Source organism: Bos javanicus, chromosome 6 (genome assembly GCF_032452875.1).
Source record: "Bos javanicus breed banteng chromosome 6, ARS-OSU_banteng_1.0, whole genome shotgun sequence".
Taxonomy (NCBI): Eukaryota; Metazoa; Chordata; class Mammalia; order Artiodactyla; family Bovidae; genus Bos; species Bos javanicus.
This window is the reverse complement of record NC_083873.1, coordinates 13713017-13728241: the sequence shown is the minus strand read 5'-3', so window position 1 is coordinate 13728241 and position 15225 is coordinate 13713017. Positions and strand designations below refer to the sequence as shown.

The 15225-nt window shown below is 36.2% G+C and overlaps 1 protein-coding gene and 1 long non-coding RNA gene across 2 annotated transcripts in view; one reads left to right on the top strand and one right to left on the bottom strand.

Annotated features, from left to right (window-relative positions):
- The window catches only part of LOC133249253 (uncharacterized), a 31796-nt gene extending 27430 nt beyond the window's left edge, over positions 1-4366 (bottom strand). The window contains exon 1 of the long non-coding RNA XR_009736893.1: positions 4127-4366. This is a non-coding gene — a long non-coding RNA (uncharacterized LOC133249253). The remainder of the gene's footprint in view (positions 1-4126) is intronic.
- Positions 1-10020, top strand: part of FAM241A (family with sequence similarity 241 member A) — a 45293-nt gene extending 35273 nt beyond the window's left edge. The window contains exon 2 of the mRNA XM_061419388.1: positions 5891-10020. Within this exon, the coding sequence (XP_061275372.1) occupies positions 5891-6136 (246 nt within the window). The 3' untranslated portion in view covers positions 6137-10020. The remainder of the gene's footprint in view (positions 1-5890) is intronic.
- The last annotated feature ends 5205 nt before the right edge of the window (positions 10021-15225 follow it).

The window sequence follows — 15225 nt, the reverse complement described above, 5'->3', positions numbered from 1 at the left end:
CTAAATTGTTATATAAGACAGAAATTAAAATTTGAGCAATTTTATGCTTGATAAAACTCACCTTCAAGTATGCTATAAACTGGGAAAAGATGTAAAGCACAGAAAGATACTGATGTTCATTTCACTGTGTTAAATGTACTCTTTCTGTGAAAATGAAAATGTGTTTACATAGTTTTTCTTTTTTCAGAGATCAAATATGTAGAAGTTCTCTGAAAGCTTACATTACACAGATGTTAGCTATTAATAATATAATACCTGGAGAGAGTATAACATAGGGATTACTGGTGTGGTCTCTGGAGTAAGAATGTCGGAGTTCATATCATAGCTCCTTCAATTACTAATATAAGTCAGTGGCCAACATTTAACTCCTCTGAAACTTAGTTTCCTTATCTGCAAATGGCGAAAATCATAGTGCCTCCCTCACAGCCTGTTGGAAAGACGACACAAGGAAACGCGCGTACAGCACAGTGCGTGCCACAGAGTAGGCACTGAGCACTCGAAAACTGTAGACCTCTGACTAAGTCAGGGACTTAAGAACTCATCTGTTCATATTAGCCTCTGCTCTTAAAGTACAGTTGTTTAGCAAATGAACTAAGCATGTAAATTTTAGCTAACAGCTACTATATCTTACAGTCTCTCTAAAATTTATTTATACATATTTGAACAAATTCACAGATGTACTCATGGGGAAATAAAATAATTGATGTTGTTTGTAAATTTTCTTTTTATTTTTGAGGAGCTTTTTGCCTAATATGTCATTATTATAGAATATTTCTATTGTTCATTCAACAAATATTTATTATGAGCCTGCTAAGGGCCAGGCATAATGCAGTATAATAAGTACTCTTTTTCAAATTTATATGGTTCTTGTCTTCAGTGACCTTACCCCTCCTATCATAGATAGTGACAGAAAGTAGATCTATAAAGAAATAATTTTAAAATTAAATATTGAGGTGGGTAGAATAATGGTTTCTCCCCCCTCAAAGATGTCCACATCTTAATCCTTGGTACCTATGAATATGATATCTTACATGGCAAAAAAGATTTTGTAGATATGATCAAATTTAAGGACTTTGAGATGGGAAAATGAACCTGGATTATCTAAGTGGACTAAACTTAATCACATTGGTCCTTAAACACAGAAAACCTTACCCTGTTATGGTCAGAGGAAAAAGTTAACTACAGAAGGATGGTCTGAGAGTTACAATGTTGCTGGATTTGAAGGTGGAGGAAGGGGACTAGGAGCCAAGTAAGATGGACACCCTCTAGCAGCTAGAAAAAGTAGAGAAATGGATTCTTTACTTGAGCCTCCAGAAAGAAACAAGCCTGCCAGTTTTGACTTCTCACCTGCAAAACAGGTTAGAAAACAGTGATACATTCGTGTCATTTTAAGTCACTAAGTTTGTACTAATTTCATATGGCAGTGATGGAAAGCTAATCCAAATATAGTAAATTCTCTTTACTTACTGTCTATCTGTGCAGAAATAGTTCTTCTATTTCTCCTAAAGTGTTAAGAATCACTGTCCAAAGTTGTATCAGAAGAGCTTGAAAGAATTTTCCCCAGAAGACACTCAAAAGTCATCAGTCCAAAGTAGATCCCATGCCCTTTCCAAGGCCATAAAGGACAGGGGATTACTCTTAGACTTGCCATCTCTGAAGCTATAGATGGGGTTTCCTCAGGTAAAGAATATGGACTGGATTAAGGTTTGGTCTGGATTAAGGAAAAAGTAAGTGGATCTTAATAATATCCACAACAAAACATACTGATAATTCCATAAAAATATATAATTGCTTTGAGATTACAATTATAAATAATACAAATAATATAAATATAAAATATAAATAATCCAAATAATATTTGGAAAAAATAAGGCCATCTTTTTGTTTGGCAAGAAGTGGAGCAGGTAGGTAAAAATCTGTCAAGATATTGCTCTAATGCTTGCCAGCCACAAGATAAATTCTCCCCATGTATTCAACAGATATTTACTGGTACAGAAAACACTGTAGTGAGACTGACTGTAATGTCAGTGATTTAAGAATGCTGCCTGTTTTCTTTTCCATGTCTTTAAGTGTCTTTCCTCTAGGGTTATTTGAACCTTTATCCAGTTCTTTGCTGAATATCGTTGATGTTTCCAGAGAACTTTATTTGTGAAGATATGCCACTTTTAGGCATTCTTCTAGTGACTTTTTTTTCTCCTTCAGATTGCCCAGATTAAATGCTTCTGTAAGGTGGCAGATTTTTAGTAATTATTTTATCTGGTTGATAGGTACTTAGGGGTTCATTGTACTATTTTCTCTAAGTTTGTGTTTGAAATTTTTCATATTAAAAAAAAAAAAGAAGCAGCAGCAGGCTGCCACAGCCACAGCATCCCCAGGCCAGTTGGCCTCCCATCTCTAGTCCCCGTCCCCCTAGCTGCTCCCTGGATCTCAGACTGCTGCCTCTCCCCCTGGCCTCGAGGAGTTAACTGAGCATTGCAACACCTACTTCTTCCCCTGAAAAACCCACAAACAGTTTGTAGAAGAATTTAAAGTGAATCTTCAGAAAGAACCATTTTAGATTAGGGTACTCACTTTGTACTAAAACCACAAATATACTGAAAAAGTTTTAAAAAGCTTCAGTAACAACAGAAAACCCCAAAGTACAATAAGTGCATAGATTAAAAGAAATTAGAGGTGGTAAAAAAGAAAAAAAGAAAAAGAAATTAAAAAATAAAGAAAGAGGCCAAAAATGATACCAGCAATGATAGACACTGGAGTAGAAGAGAAGTTGAGGGAACAGAAGAATTACAAACTAAATCAAGAACTCTTTGAGTTCTGTCCTAAAGAAAAGAAAGCCTTAATCTCAAGTAAGTACAAAAAAAATTTCAAGATTTTTGTTTTTCTTTTTTAATATAGTGTATTATTGTGGAACACATTAAAAAGTATGAGAAGCTAAGAAACAAAATTAATCACAGCACATCAGTGAACAAAAATATAATTTAAAAGTTAAAATACAAAAAATAAGGAAAGGTTAACAAATAAATTATAATTCACGAGTATATTATCAGTATCAAAAAGGATTCATAAAATCCCATTTTATGGATTAGAAAACTGAAGCTCAGGAAACTGAAGTAGTTTGATCAAGGTCATTCAGTTTAAGTGTTGAGAGCCTAAATTTAAACTCTCCAAATATCTCAACAACATTTTGTTTTTCTCATTCTTTTTTTGGTAGAAATTAAAATCCAAAAGTAATTTATTAAATTATATGTATAGATTAACTCAAAAGTAATTCTGGCTTAAACTTATATACATTTAACAATGATGCCCCATTGAGTCTCATTTTTTCATTACATCAATGATACTCTGTACTCAACATAAATTACTATTATATGAGAAAACACTGCCTTAAAATGAAACACTTTAAGTGAAACACTTCAGTGAAACACTGAAAATCATTTTGTCTGACTATTGCACATAAAAGTTAGGTTTTTTGCATTTTTCCTTATATATGTAAACTATTATGTAGAATAAAAAATAATGCATTTAAGTGAAAAAATATTTTTAGTTATTTACTTATTGATTACTGAAATGATTAAGTTTTGGTTTCTACTAAAGGAATCTAAGTCCAATTCATGTGTTTGAAGTGTGTCTCAAGTTAAGTTAATTAACTATTTTCTGGCCTAGACAGCCTACTTAGTAGCTTTTAATATTTACTTGTTATTATATGAAACTCTATACCCAAAGTCGTCTTTTTCAGTTCAGTTCAGTCACTCAGTCATGTCCGACTCTTTGCGACCCCATGAATCGCAGCACGCCAGGCCTCCCTGTCCATCACCAACTCCAATTTTCTATCTTGCACCTACTATGAGCAAGTATATGTTCAATAAATAATTACTGATTTGAAACATCATGCCTAAAAGAGATTAGGTTTAATAAATTATAATTACAACTGTGTCACTGTGACATAGGTTTTCTTTTGTGACCAAATTAGGGTCTAGTGAAAAGAGAGAAACTATACCAATTATTTTAACAAAGATAAGTTAATACAAAGAATTGTTAAGCAGGCATTGAAGAACAGGAAAGGCAAAAACATGAAGGCAGTGATAGTCAAAAGATGTAAAAAAAATACCAGCATCATAAGCATTACCTGGAAACTTGTTAGAAGTGCAAATTCTCAGACTCCAAGCCCCAATTGTGGCTTACTGAATCAGAAACCCTGGCAGTGGGCTTTCAGAGCCCTCCAAGGGAGTCTAACATATCAAGTTTTAAAAACCACTTTAGTAGGCTAGAGTGCCACAGGTAGTAACACCAGGAACCAGCCACCACTCCTGGGCCTGAGGAAGCAGAGAAGAGAGAGAATTACTAAAACTGAGAAAACTGGGGAAGGCCCCATGACACGCAGCTGAGACTCAGGCTTCCAAGAGCCAATCACCGCCCACCTGGTACTGGTGTTTCTGAGCTCAAAGGAGGAACACCACAGACCCTGGGGACCAGAGATCTGAGGGAAAGAAACCCACAGGTTTGATCTGGTGTCTCAGGAAGGCACATTGAGATAGTTTCTGTAGGTGCTGGGAAGTCACTAAACTGAAATCAGTAGCTGCTACCAGAAGGACCTACTACCGCCAGAGTGAACTATCACTGGAGACCAAGAGGACCAAGAAACCCATGAGAGGCAAACAAGAAAGAGCAAGCCCCTTCCTCCTCCTCTTGCTGTGCAGTGTCTCTCTAGTTCCTCTACTGGCAGAGCCTAACAGGGAACCAGATATGTTTGTAGAATTTCAAAGAGTAGGGTTGAAGCTGAGAGATAGTAACTTAATATCTATCTACTAGAAGGCAATGGCACCCCACTCCAGTACTCTTGCCTGGAAAATCCCACGGATGGAGGAGCCTGGTGGGCTGCAGCCCATGGGGTCGCAAAGAGTCGGACACGACTGAGCGACTTAACTTTGACTTTTCACTTTCATGCATTGGAGAAGGAAATGGCAACCCACTCCAGTGTTCTTGCCTAGAGAATCCCAGGGGCAGCAGAGCCTGGTGGGCTGCCGTCTATGGGGTCGCACAGAGTCGGACACGACTGAAGTGACTTGGCAGCAAAGATAGTAGTATAAAGACCCTAATTGTAATAAGACTGAGAGGTAATAGAAATAGTACATAATTTTTGGTATGTATAATTGGGTACACATGGACATTTTCTGGGGAACTGATATGTAGGTAAACTTTTAGGCTTATTATACAAAATTATTCCTATGTGGAAACTGTATGTTTCTTCTAATGAGATTAATAAGCATTTAGGACATCAAGGACCTACACTGAATTCTTAGCTTCCCAGCTAAAATCGAAAGATCACAGACATAATAGCTGAGAATTGCTCAACAGTAGCAGCAAGCTCTACTCCAGAGAGAGGAGGCTGGGTCATTGAAGTCTTAGTGTCAAATGAATGGACTGAAAAGAAGCTTACTTAGCAGGACAGAGCAATCCAGAGCCTGCCTCTGAACAGCAGATTGGTATAAAAAGGTTGTTCAGTAATTACAATCATTGATAAGAACAATACGAACATGATTTTTCACTTAATAAGTTGTTGTGTGCAATTCCAGGGAGCTAGAAAATGAAATGATCAGCTACTTCCTTCATCTTGTAAATCTGTGTTCTAGTAGTTGAGTGTCCAGTCAATGTCAAGGCCACATAAATCAATAAATCAGTGCTTTCCATATTCTTGAAAGGTGATCACAGTCACAGCTGTTCTGGGTGACAATCAAAAGGAACATTCCCAGGTATTATCAAATGGTTATCACAAGTATGCCCAGTACATACTCTGGAAGATAAAGAACTATGAAATGATCATTATTCTTAAAAGACCTTCACCTGTTTCTCATTTTATGTTTATATTTTGTCTTGTTTTTGTTTTTCAAAGGATATTGAAGAATCACAAAACCACACTGGCGAGCCTGTGGGAGATGACTACAAAAAGATGGGAACACTTTTTGGTGAACTGAACAAAAGCCTCCTCAACATGGGCTTCACAAGGATGTATTTTGGAGAACAAATTGTAGAACCAGTAATAGTCATTTTCTTTTGGGTTATGCTGTGGTTCCTTGGCCTACCAGCCTTCGGACTAGTTGCTCTTCTTTGCCTTGTTATTATTTATGTGCAGCAGTAAAATATGGCCAAATGAACATTTGGTTTGACATTTGGTAGCCAGATATGTAATTAGTGAAGTTATATATTTCACTACATAAAGGCTGAAAAGTTTGCCTTGTTTCAAATTGTGTGTTGTTGTTTTGCAATTAAATTTGTAAGTTGATGTTTAAAATTAAATTCAACTTGATTTTAAGAGGGTTGAATATATATAGTAGCTTATTCATAACTCTTGTTTAACTACTGTGATCTGTGCCCACTTTTAAATACTCCTATTCCCATGCCAGACCTTAAATAACACCAAAAAGTGAGCAGGGAAAATAGGATACAAAATTCAAATCAGACAATATAGATGTTGTAAAAGCTCTAATAAAACATTTTAGAAGAAAAAGGGTGAAACAGGGAGTGAAAAATTTTGACTGGAGAATTGCTCTTCACTTACCCCAACCAAATAAATCCATATTTTCTGGGAAATAACTTGAATTTCCATTGTCCCTGCTCAGCCAAAACTAATGTAAATGACAACTTCTATACACTACCTTAATATTTTGAAAATTGGTAAAGCTAGCACATTTTCTAAAGATTGTAAAGAAATATATTTATTATAACTGGGAAAACTTCCCAAGTTAAATATAACTTTTTTATAATGTAATACTTGGGCTTGGAATTACTTCAGTATATCATTTGGAGTTTTAGACAATTTTGGTGCTAATTAGTTTTTGTGAATTTTTAAAGGCTCATAAGCCAGGTCCATAGTTGACTGTACCCCATAGTAGTGAATATTTTCCTTGTATTTTTTCCTAGATAAACATTTTCAGTGTATTTTTTTTAGAAATTTACATTTTTATAATTCTTTTATAGCAATTAGTCTAAGATTTTAAAAATCTATTTCCTATCTTGATATGGATTTTCCCCTCAAAGTTGATTTGTATTATGGCTGAAATTCTTTATTATTCCTTTTTTTAAAAGAAAAAGCTCATTTTCTTTACTATCTGTATTAGACATTACAGTATTACAATATAAAACCAAATGCTTAAATTTGGAACTCAACAGCCAATTGTATCATATTCCTCTAATGCTAAAGTCAAATCAGTAATTGGCCAGGCATGTTATTAATGTGTCTTAATTCAACACTTTGGGGTTTTATATTGAAAAATAGCATTTCTGTAAACATATTTAGAAAATGAAAAACGGCTTACTGATATTTTGGATTTTGTTAAAAAAAAAAATCTAAAATCTTTATACTTTGGTCTAAAAAAACTTTCTATGTAGACAAAAGATAGGTATTTGAGATAGTTATCTAGAAAGTTAAATAGAGGAAGATGGAGCAATGGGTTATTTTTATCTTTGGCAGGGCAATAACTAAAGTGTGTAAAATGTTTACTATTCTACTTTATAAAGTTTTTACCCAGTCCTGTTTCTAAAATTTATTCTGTATGTCCTCAGCATCTTCCATACTGAAGCAGAAAAATGATGAAAATGTTCAATTTAGATTTCTAAAATTAGATTATCCTGAACAACAGTACCAATCAGAGGGCACTAAAAAATATTATTCCTTTGTGTAAATACAGATCTTTTAAAGTTTGACTTTGAAAAAAGACTTTGTACTATACATTGTGTTTTTACTGGGTTTGCAGTATTTTTAATAGTAACCTTTATGAACCTGGCATAAGAGCAAGTTATTTGACATTATTTGTGTCCAGTAGAGTTGCGAGGTTTTTAACAGAAGTCATGAGATTTTGTATATCTGCATTCAATATTTAAAAGTGTATTCCTTTGTAATACTACTAGAAGTTTTAATTTCCTTTTGGAATGTAAAAAAAGAAATAGTATGCATAATAGCAGCTCTGGTTCTACCAGAGCTAATATTGAAAATATTTTTTAAAGTAATTTTTAATTGTCAAATATTATACATCTGTACACTGCTGTTAATAGGATGTATATTAAATTCTATAAAGAAATGAGATATTTTGATGCTATCCTTTCTGCATATATTATTAGAAGAGCATACCAACAAATAATTTGCTTTAATAGGGAAAAAACAAACTTTGCTCATTTGATGGAAATAAAATATTTTCTTTTATGAAAGGTATTAGAATGCAAATTATACTGATATCTTGAAATAAAAAGAAACTGGTCATTTCTTTGGTTCATGGTATAAGGAATTGATTCACAAACATTCTCAATCATTTCAATCTCAGACACAAGGCAATTTTAGAAACTACTATTACTATGAATAAAGAGAAATTATAGTGCTATATTATTAGATTTGTGTATGTATATATCACTCATACCTCTATTCAAAAGGAAAAGGTCAAGACCTATAAGTAAACTGACTGTAGATGAATAAATCAATTTTCACTAAAGGAAAAACTAAGTTATGTAGAATTCAGTTGTCTCATATGCTGAACTCATATGCAAGGTATTTTTCCATTCCTGGCCACCAGTCAGATCATTCTTAGTTCACTAGTGTGCTGGAGCCAGCTTACACTGGCTTGCAAAAGCCAACTATATACATTTAATCCCTCTTTGCATTCAGTGACATCAAGTTGGTAGCCTGACATTGAATATGAAGGGAGTATTTACACTATAATTGGCAAACACAACAAATCAGGGCTCTTTTTTTGTGGGAAGCCAGTTGTTGAACATGTATCATCAGCACATCACTGATTAGCCACTCTAGAGGCCACATTTCCATTTCTACTCTTAAAAACATAAAGGAAGTATATCAAGGCAAATCCCCACAGACCCATCCAAAATTGCATTTGAATCTTTTCCATGTGGGAACTATGGACCATAGTTGTCTTCTGACCAAAGTGTATCTCTATTTAATCACGTTTTGATCAGAGAAAATCTTCCTGGGCTATCACTAAACTGCCAATCTATTAAAGACTATCCAAATGATCAGGAAATAAGAAACAGTTACAGAACTGAGAGAGAGCAAATTACAGCATAAGGTCTGTTGTAAAGTATTAAGCTCAAAATAATCAAAGCTGGGTATTTGAGCAATCAAGGGCTGTTTGTCTGGTTTGTGATTCTATAATATAATTACATATTTTAGTTATTTATTATTTTAATTAGTTATTTTACAAATGTTTATTGATTTCAGTTTATTTTAGAAGTTTTCATTGTGAATTAATGGCTTGACAGGGTGAAATAAGAATTTAAAAAATCAGACTGTCATACTTGTTAGTACTTCTAGTACTAGAATTGGCCAAGAAGAATATCAACTAATGTACAAACTATTGCTTCAGGATTATTGCTGGACTGAATATTTTCTAAGTCCTATTTCTCTGCTGTACAGTTGTGTTCATTTCACATGCTAGTAAGGTTAACACTCAAAATCCTTCAAGCTCAGCTTTAGCAGTACGTGAACCAACAACTTCCAGATGCACAAGCTGGATTTAGAAAAGGCAGAGGAACCAGAGATCAAATCGCCAACATCCGCTGGATCACAGAAAAAGCAAGGGAATTCCAGAAAAACATTTACTTCATTGACTACACTAAAGCCTTTGACAATGTGGATCACAACAAACTGGAAAATTGTTCAAGAGATTGGAGTACCAGACCACCTTAGCTGTCTCCTGAGAAACCTGTATGCAGTTCAAGAAGCAACAGTTAGAACCAGACATGGAATAATGAACTGGTTAAAAATTGAGAAAGGAGTACGTCAAGGCTGTATATCGTCACCCTGCTTATTTAACTTCTACGCAGAGTACATCGTGCGAAATGCTGGGCTGGATGAAGCACAAGCTGGAATCAAGATTGTAGGGAGAAATATCAGTAACCCCAGATATGCAGATGATACCACTCTAATGGTGGAAAGTGAAGAAGAACTAAAGAGCCTCTTGATGAGGGTGAAAGAGGAGAGTGAAACAGCTGGTTTAAAACTCAACATTGAGAAAACTAAGATCATGACATCTGGTCTCATCATTTCATGGCAAAAAGATGGGGGGGAAATGGAAACAGAGACTAATTTTATTTTCTTGGGCTCCAAAAAATCACTGCAGATGGTGACTGCAGCCATGAAATTAGAATACGCTTGCTCCTTGGAAGGAAAGCTATGACAAACCTAGACAGTGTATTAAAAAGCAGAAACATCATTTTGCCAGCAAAGGTCCGTATAGTCAAAGCTATGGTTTTTCCAGTAGTCATATATGGATGTGAGAGTTGGACCATAAAGAAGGCTGAGTGCCAGAGAATTGATGCTTTTGAACTGTGGTTGGAGAAGACTCTTGAGAGTCCCTTGGACAGCAAGGAGATCAAATCAGTTCAATCCTAAGGGAAATCAACCCTGAATATTCATTGGAAGGACTGACGCTGAAGCTGAAACTCCAATACAGCAGCCACCTGATGGAAAGAGCTGACTCATTGGAAAAGACCCTGATGCTGGGAATGATGGAAGGCAAGAGGAGAAAGGGGTGACAGTTGGCTGGATGGCATCACTGACACAATGGACACGAGTTTGAGCAAACTCAGGGAGACAGTGAAGGACAGGGAAGCCTGGTGTGCTGCAGTCCATGGTGATGAAAAGAGTTGGACACGACTTAGTGACTGAACAATAACAGTTTCTCTGCTCAACCCTTGATTTTTGATGTTCCAGACTGTTCTTTCATGGGTCTACATATTACCTTGGGCAATACCACCACTCCCATGGCTTCAGTTACCATTTCACACGAACAGCTCTCCAGTCTACATCTCCATTTCAGAGAGTTCTATGCAGAATATCAGATTCATACATTCAACTGCTTGCCCAACATCTGTTCTTGCTTATCCCTTAGTACCCAAAATTTAACATGTCCAGAAAAGGAACTCGGCATCTTTTTCCCAAACATTTTCTTCTTCCTGTGTTTCTAGTCTTAGCGAACGACACGATTGCCTCCTACACAGCCCACATGTAACCTGTCACTCTTTCACCTTGTTTTACCTCCTAAAAAATCTTGCCACTTCCTTCCATTCACAGTATCACTAACCTAGTCCATACTGCCATCCATAGATTGCTATCTTAGAATCCTCACTGATCTCCTGCCTTCATTTTTCCATGTTATAATCAGAATAATTTTTCTAAAATGTGACTGACGTCCTTGGCCTAAATCTTTTCAATGACTTCCTATTACCATTATGATAAAATGTTTAGTCCTTAGTATAGGTTTCATGAACCCTTTGTGAACTGGTTCTTAACATACCTTACCTGTCTATGCAGCCACCTTCCCTTCCCAAGTGTCACTATACTGATTGTGTTTTTAGCTGAAAGCTGTACTTTCTTCCAAAATCTTTTACCTTCTTTCTTTAGCTCCTCCCTTCCAAATTGACCAGCACATCCACAGCTTTAAGGCTTATTTAGATATTGTGTCCCCTGGGGAAAATTTCTCCGCCTCTTTTAAATCCAGTTTTGGTATTTCACAGGGCTTCCCTGATAGCTCAGTTGGTAAAGAATCTGCCTGCAATTCAGGAGACCCTGGTTCGATTCCTGGGTCAGTAAGATCAGCTGCAGAAGGGACAGGCTACCCACTGCAGTATTCTTGGGCTTCCCTTGTGGCTCAGCTGGTAAAGAATCCACCTGCAATGCAGGAGACCTGGTTTGGGAAGATCCCCTGGAGAAGGGAATGGCTACACACTCCAGTATTCTGGAGAATTCGACAGACTGTATAGTCCATGGGGTCGCAAAGAGTCGGACACGACTGAGCGACATTTACTTTCACTTTTCACTTTGGTATTTCATGTGCTTTCAGAGGACCCTGTGTTTCCCCTGTCCCCATGAATATGAATATTAAATTCATATTCTCCCTAGAGGGTATTCACAAAGAAGACCTAGAGTTGGTTGCACTTTGAAGTTTTTTTGACTCCAAAAATATACCCTATTTGCATAAAGAGCATGGATTGATTTATGTATTATCACTTATAAAGTTTATTCACTTTCAATGGAAGAATATTGCTATTTTTTGCATACATATACAGTATTGCTACTCTATGCTTACATTTTTAGAAGAAAAATGTATTTTCATGTCATGCTTGATGAAATCACTATTTCTTCAGAATGCAAATGGTAACTCATGCTACCTAAATTTCATATTTTTCCAGTATTTTTCAATAGATCTTTCTTTTCTAAACGTTAATCTTTAAAAATCTCAGAAATGTGAGCAGGAATTCTCAAGTATCTAAGCTTGGTATTTTAGGCTCCTGAATAAATTCACAACTAGAGTGACCTAGGCCCAGATTATATATGTTAAATAACACGTATATAAAATACTTTGTTATTCTTTCTAATAAATAATACCCTTTCACAGCCCTGCATCCTGAGTCTCCCTTCTGACTCCTTATGTTGTTTTCTGCTTGTCAGTTAATTACTGCCACATCAAGTTTGGGTATAGTCACTTGAGAGTAAAAGGAGCGTGTTTTCCTCATCCTTATTGCTGGAGCAGAAAGCCAAGGCCTGATGGATTTACAGCTTCCCAGACGATAGAGTACCGGGAAAATCCAGATCTAGATGAGCCAAACTGTATTTCTTCTTTAAAATTATTGAATGAACTCAGCAGAAGCCAGATCTAAAACTTGGTCATTCAAATGTTTATTAAATTTGAATTGTTATTTTTTTCAGCAAAGTTTAATCACTTACCCTTTCATTGACTTCATCAGCTGGAAATTCTTTGCTAGAATACAGTGATTTTTACCACAAGACCATCGACCTTTTTTGTTATGGGTTTGCCCCTGTGTTACAAGAAGCTAGCTGATGGTATATTTTTTAATGTGAGTTTTTTTAAGGAAAGAATGAAAATTCTATATACAGTATACTTATTTATACCATAGTTGGTTCAAAACAAAATCTTCAGAATTATTTTTGTGGGGGGGAGCGGGGAATGAGATATATAACAACTCAATATTTGAGACTATTGCCATCTACAAAATGCCTTTCTCTGGTCTGTCAATAAATTTTCCCGGTTTTACATATATAGCAAAAATATTCATGACTATCATTTAATGTATTTTCAGCTTTAAAAGGCACAACAGTAATGTGTAAACACACCATACAAATAAAGGTGAAGAAACAGTTACAAAAGGAAAACACTTGGATGTTGGTTTGTAAAGATTAACCTAAATTAACCCTGCACAAAACCATAATGATGATTTCTCATATAAAGTTTAATATAACATTGTTTAATTGTTAGACCAGTGGCTTTCAAAGGTTTTAGTTTGTTTTGCTTTAAGGGGACTATAAATATATGAGTGATTATGATAAAGCTGAGCTTTATCTACATAAACATAAATGATAAAAGCAGAGCTGTTTTAGTTGATATTGCTGTAGGCGCCAGTTCCCTGGGAAGTTAGGAAAACAGGAAATTTACTAGACAGTGCTCTGGAGTAAGATCCTATAAAGCGAGTAAAAGAAGCAGGATGGGGCAGTTCAGAACAGTCACAGCAAGGCCTCGGTGACGCTACTGGGTGTTCTCAAAGAGGAATGATCCTTCAGGATTGACCTATAGTTGGGACAAGGGAGCTGTCTTCAGCCAGAAGTGACTGCCAGAGAGGACTGGTAGCTGGGGGTTGTCAGCTAGCAGCATTCCAGCAGTCATCAGAGAAGACTGGTTCTTCGGAACTTTGGTTCTAATGGAAGGATCTGAGCAGCACGCACAGCATCCACATACACTCCCTTCTTTTCTCACCTCATCTTCCATAACCCGACTCTTCAGAATACAGTATAAAGATGACTAATTTAAATCAAACTCAGTAGTCAAGATACTTTTAAAAAATTTTTAAAGGGAGCTTCCCAGGTGGCTCCGTGTAAAGAATCTCCCTGCCAAAGCAGGAGACATGGGTTCAGGAAGATCCCTTGGAAAAAGAAATGGCAACACATCCTAGTATTATTCTTGCCTGGGAAGTCCCATGCACAGAGGAGCCTGGTGGGCTCCAGTCCATGGGGTTGCAAGAATTGAACACAATATAGCAACTAAACAGCAACAGCCTTTTTAGTCTATTGTATTGCCTGCTTCTGTTATGAGATTTGGCTGTTAGATTATGACAAAGTTTTAGTTGACTAAACAGTATGCCCTGAATTCAGAAAAGGCTTGAGGTTGCTACGAATAGGTGAAGAGATGATTGACAGAAAAGCTCATTACTTAAAATCGGGAGTAGGAAATCCATGAAATTTTATATACGTAACTGCTTACACCAAACTTATGCTAGTGAGTCCCTCAGGCAGTGCCTCACAAGACATCAGGACAAAGCATCAGGGCGTGTCTTGGGAGCTGAGTAAGTTTAAGCCTACATGTAGGTAAGTGCTTTGTGCTTCCTGGCCCCTTTCTCGAGTTAAAGCAGTTTTAATCCTCAGACTTTGGGAGTGACTTGAAAATAAGATTTCCAATGGTAGAGCAGAACTTACTTGTAAAGAAACCATATTCCCCTTGCCCCCAGCACACTGCTGCAACTGATTTATGACTTGGAGATTTGGCCCTAATCATGGCTTTTCTATTTGTTTTTAGCACAAAAGGTATCAGCAGCCAAATTTGGTAATTCAGTAGGCATGAACTTTCTCTTGGCTCAGAATATTTGGGGGGGCCCTAAGAGTAATTTTACTATTTTTAATCCCTGGAACTTTAGGAGTGAGCAAGATGAAGCAACGCAGTGGCCCCAAGCCAGTTATATACTAAAACTATAACACTGTTTAGGCATGATTTCCCCCTTTGGTTATAGAAAAATATATCAGAACAATGTACAAACTTTCCGAATGATCTCTTTCTGTTAGACCTGACTTTAAGACTTGGTTCTATACTTACTAACTCTACAGTCTGTGTAAGTCATAACCACATCTCTTTAAAAATCCAAGATTCTCTCGTCTGTAAAATGGGGTAACTTTATGTAAGACTGAATAAATTATTGCATATCTTATCATAGTACCTTACACACAGCAAGCTTTCAATAAATTCTAGTCATTAAATGTAAACATCCACACATAAGAGAGGACATTCTTCACTATCCATGGATATACTTGGAGCCATAAAAGATGAGTATTTTATTGTTGCCAAAAGATAGCTAAATACAAGGGAATTCTGTAATACTGCTATGGTTCATAATTCCTCATGACTAAAATCTTTTGCGAATTGTCTTATTAGCTTC